The sequence below is a fragment of the Polypterus senegalus genome, chromosome 15 (genome assembly GCF_016835505.1).
Source record: "Polypterus senegalus isolate Bchr_013 chromosome 15, ASM1683550v1, whole genome shotgun sequence".
NCBI lineage: Eukaryota > Metazoa > Chordata > Cladistia > Polypteriformes > Polypteridae > Polypterus > Polypterus senegalus.
Genome location: NC_053168.1, coordinates 124,065,493 through 124,070,451, shown reverse-complemented (window position 1 = coordinate 124,070,451; position 4,959 = coordinate 124,065,493). Strand labels below are relative to the sequence as shown.

Below are 4,959 nucleotides of genomic sequence, written 5' to 3'. Positions count from 1 at the left end.
GTGAGGATTTCATCCCGGTACCTAACAGTGGTCAGGGCACCGCTGCTGTCTGTGCGTCCCTCCAAGGATATGCTTGTGTCCTGGTATCACCTCCATGCTCAGGAGACTGTGCTGGGATACACAGCAAACCTTCTTACAATGGCACATATGGCTTTGCCATCCTGGAGGAGCTGGACTACCAGTGCAACCTGAATTAGCTGCAGGTAGGTACCACCTCATGCTACCAGTAATGACAAGGACACCAGCAAAATGCAAAATTACAGAGGAATCAGTCAGGAAGGGTAAGGAGAGAGCAACTGTCTGTGGCCACCATTCCCTTTTTGGGGGTCATCTTGCTGCTGCCTCTCCAGGTCACCTGTTGTCACTTTCATTTGCACCCAAGCAGGTGACGATGATTCACAATCGCGTGTGCTTCCTACGTGGACAGACTGATATCCCTGAAGCTTCACTGACTTGGTGTTAGACTGATTAAGTGTTCCCTTCATTTTTCTGAGCAGTATATTATCAGTAATGTTGAATTGTTTTTTTAATTACATCATACAACTATGTCAAATGAAAACTCACACTAAATACCTTAGTAATGTAGTTTTTAACTTATTTAAATACAAGAATTCCACAGGTGTCTGTATAACATGAACTACAACACTTAACTATACTATTTCCTAATAAAAATAATGTATTTACACAGTACAACATGCAATACCTGATTTACATTTAAACCAGTATTTATAGAATCAAATCATGCTCTCCAGTGGAGAAGGAAATGTATCTTTTCTAATATAGAAATATAATATATATATATATATATATATATATATATATATATATATATATATATATATATATATATATATATATATATATATATATATATATCTGCCAGTGTAGTGAAAATAATTTGCAAATATCAGCTTCCATAACAACAAAAAAATAAAATCAAAACGCCTGAATTATTATTTTGCCAAACATATATATATATATTTTTTACTTCTCACACTGCACACCTATGGGGTTCATAAGGAAAAATGCGCCCTCCATGCTTCAGAGAGGGCGTTCCCTTATGCTAATATACTAATTTTATGCAAATTTAGAATTCTGTACCATTATGAGGTTACGGCAATGCAGCAATTACTGATAAAATATTCCTCGACAGCTACAACACTTCTTGAATCTAAAGAGATGTACATTTATCTACGCTCTTAAAAATAAAGTGATCAGAGTGCTTCTTCAGTGCAATGCCATAGAGGAACTATTTTTGGTTCCCATCTTCAGGAAGGTACCATCAAAAAATACATATAATTATTTAGCACTGTAAGAGGCTCCATCCAGAAATAAAATGAATAGAGAGAAAGACAGACAGAAGTTTAGGTGTCAACAGATTTGTGAAATACCATGTATGGAAATCAGGGGGCGTACAGCTCCACAAGCCCCTGACACAACAGCCACAAAGCCCACAGGTTCAGCAACAGACACGTTTATTTATAGTGGGGATGCTGTTCTCCCTCGCTCTCCACAGCAGTACAGTACAAAGCACCAGGCAGAACAGTCTACAGAACAATCTTCTTCTTCTTCTTCTTCTTCTTCTTCTTCTCGAATGGAGTGAAGCGGGTCCTTTTATGTTCCCCCTGGGAGTGCTCCAGGTGGCTCATCCCTGTTAAGTGGATTCACTCCCAGGTGTGATGGAAACCCAAAGTAGGGTTTCACAGCTTCCCCCTGGCGGTCCCCATGCACGGAACCCAACTGGGATGTGCCAAACTCAAACTCACAGCGTGTCCTGCTGGAATCCGTGGTGCCACAGCCGCTCAGAAGGGCTGCCCGATATCGTCCTGGGGAAAGTAATGTCTTGTGGGTGCTCTGTGTCCCGGTCCATCCATCCAGCCGGCGTCCCTGATGCTCTGTATATTCAATTAATTATCATTACTATTCATGGTGGCTCCAAAATCCGTACTAACCCCTACTCTCTCGTCTATTCTTTTTCCGTTTTTTTGGGGTGGCGATCTGCGCCACCACCACCTGATCAAAGCACCATGATGTCCCTACATTGATGGATTAAAGGCCAGAAGTCCCCATCATCATCAAGAACCCTGAATACAATGAGGACTGATTATTGATGTTAGGTAGAAGGCCTAGAGGGGGCTGGGTGGTCGTCTGGAGTTTTTTTTTTTTTCTGTCCTCCCTGGCCATCGGACCTTACTTTTATTCTATTTTAATTAGTGTTCTCTTATTTTAATTCTTACTTTGTCCTTTTTCTCTTTCTTCATCATGTAAAGCACTTTGAGCTATATTATTTGTATGAAAATGTGCTATAGAAATAAATGTTGTTGTTATTTTTGTCCCGGCCAGGTAATGGACGTGGCTGTCCGTCACACGTGGGACCTGATTTTAAAAGGGTTCTTGTCTATACACGGTTTTCTTAATTCGTTAGTGTCCTGCCAGATAACTTACCATATTAAATATTTAGTTTTTTATACGCATTAGGAGGTTTTTCAAAGCATCCACGAATAAATAAAATGTATTATTATTATTACAAAGAATCAACTTCATATTCAAAGAATAATATGGTGCTATGTCAAGCAACACTTGTACACAACCCACTAAAGAACCATAAAGTGACATTAAAGAATCAGTACTTTCAAGAGTGTACTTAATCTAATTATTTTAACCTTTAATTGAATACTAGTTTAGTTATATGTTGTATAGAAAATATACGGTTAATGTAAATAATTTTATTGGATATTACAGTGATCGTGTTTGTGTATGCGTGCTTATTGTTATTAATTATTATGATTAAATAATTCCGCTCACTTCCAGTGCTAATGCGCCGTTGCACGTCTTGTTTTTAGAGTCGAACAGTAGCAATGGACGCGGATTAGACGAAGCGCAGAACACCACGGCAAGTCCATGTAGACCGAACGGCTCCGATTAAACTGCGCGTCCTCGCCTGTGCGCGGCCCCTCACTGTGCAGGTCTGCTTATTGCGCCCAGGCTCGAGTCAGAAGCTGCACGCGCATCTATCCCGCTTTGGATAAAAGATGTCACTACCTTTCGACTCCACAAAAAACAGCTGTAACATTTGCTGCTGTACGCTTCTGAGCAAAATCTTAATCATAGTTTTTATGGTCTTGCTGATCATCGCCATCCTTTTTGGAAATTCGGTGACTCTTGCAGTTTTCCTGGGTAGCAAGCACTTCCGAAGCCCACAGGGGTACCTCAAAGCCTCTTTGGCCGTAGCCGATCTCGCCGTTGGTGTTTTCGTGGTGCCCTTTTCTGTGTATGCGGAGATTACCCTCCTGCTAAAGGAGAACCGGGCCATCTCTTTCGGAGACACTTTCCAGCTTTGTACTTTCATCGGTCCGCTGTTTGCCGGCTGCACGCTTGTGTCGATCAGCACCATATTTCTGTTAACCATTGAGCGCACCATGGCGATCGTGAAGCCGCTGCACAAGGGAGCGGTCATTACAAGAAAACGGACAGTGGTGCTCATTTTCTTGTCTTGGCTATGCAGTTTCTCTCTGGCGATGTCGCCCATGCTTTTCAGCGAGGGGATCGAGTTGGAGTACAACTCTTGCAGTAGGATGTGTAACTACGCCGTCGGGGTTCGGTCCCGGTCTGACACCGGCTGGAATGTCCTTTTACTCTTCCCGGCCTTTGACTTTACCCTCCTGGGAAGTACAATTGTCATCAACATACTCTCATTAACAACAATCCGACAGCATTCCCAGAGAAGGCAGTTTTTGGCACAACCGGAGTTTCATAGTAAAGTCAGCAGACCGTCGTTTTCCGATATTAAAGCGGCAAAGACAATAGGAACACTGACGGTGGCTTTCACCGTTTCTTTTACCCCGATCGCAGTTTTCGTAGTGGGGAATGTCATCGGAAACGAATGGTGCATCTTCTCTTTCTTTGCCTTTTGGATTCTGACCACCAATAGTTGCTGGAATGTGATCATCTATAGCGTTAGGGATCAGAAATTTAGACACAGAGCTCACCAACTCATGATGGTCAGCTTTATGAGGAAAGACTCTAAAGAGTTAACTGATACCTCTGAGCGGCAGAAGTGACAGGTGAGAAGACCACCTAGACATTGCGTACCGGTCTAGAACAGTGGACGATTACACCACAATGTTTACTTAAATAAAAAAAAAAAAAGTGTGTTCATTTGTACTGTGAAAGTTGGATGACGAGCCTGTGTACGTCTTATATATTTTGTCAAAATATAAACACAATAAAACAAAACATAAATTGTTGGAATGGTGGCGCAGTGGTAGCGCTCTGTCATCACAACAAGAAGGCCAGGGCTCACCTCTCTGCGTGGAGCCTGCGTGTTCTCCACCGTGTGTGCCTGCGTTTTCTCCGGTCGCCCCGGATTCTGTCCAAAGACTTGCAGATTACGCCGAATGGCGATTCTAAATTGGCCACTTTGTGTGTAGTCAGTTTATGGCGCCCTCTTCAGGAACTGGTAATGCCGTACAGCCAATGTCTACTTAGAGAGGCTCCAGAGACGTCGCTGAGGAGAAAGCGGATTTAGGAAATGGATGGAATGAAAGGGGCTCTTTAAAAGAAATGGGGTATTAAAAGGAGGTATTATTTATACCAGGGGTCTTCAACACGTCGCTCGCAACCCCTTTCCAAGTAGCTCGCCAAAGGGGTAATGAATCCTACATAAATTTGAAAACTTGATAAGTCAGATCTGTGGTGGGTTGGCACTCTGCCCAGGATTGGTTCCTGTCTTGTGCCCTGTGTTGGCTGGGATTGGCTCCAGCAGACCCCCGTGACCCTCTGTTCGGATTCAGCGGGTTGGAAAATGGATGGATGGATGGATAGCTTAGTCAAATTAGGGGTGAGCGATCTTTCCAAAAAGTCATATCACGATCCTTTTAACACAAAATCCCGATCCACAATCTGAACTGCAATCTGTCTTTTCAATGTGGCAAACACTTAAGAGAATATGCGGACTCA

At 42.6% G+C, this 4,959-nt stretch overlaps 1 protein-coding gene across 1 annotated transcript; it reads left to right on the top strand.

The window, feature by feature from the left end:
* The first annotated feature begins 3,032 nt into the window (after positions 1–3,032).
* Positions 3,033–4,105, top strand: LOC120515525 (adenosine receptor A2a). The gene has a single exon (XM_039736585.1). It carries the CDS (start codon positions 3,033–3,035, stop codon positions 4,059–4,061), a length of 1,029 nt encoding a protein of 342 aa, XP_039592519.1. The 3' UTR covers positions 4,062–4,105.
* The last annotated feature ends 854 nt before the right edge of the window (positions 4,106–4,959 follow it).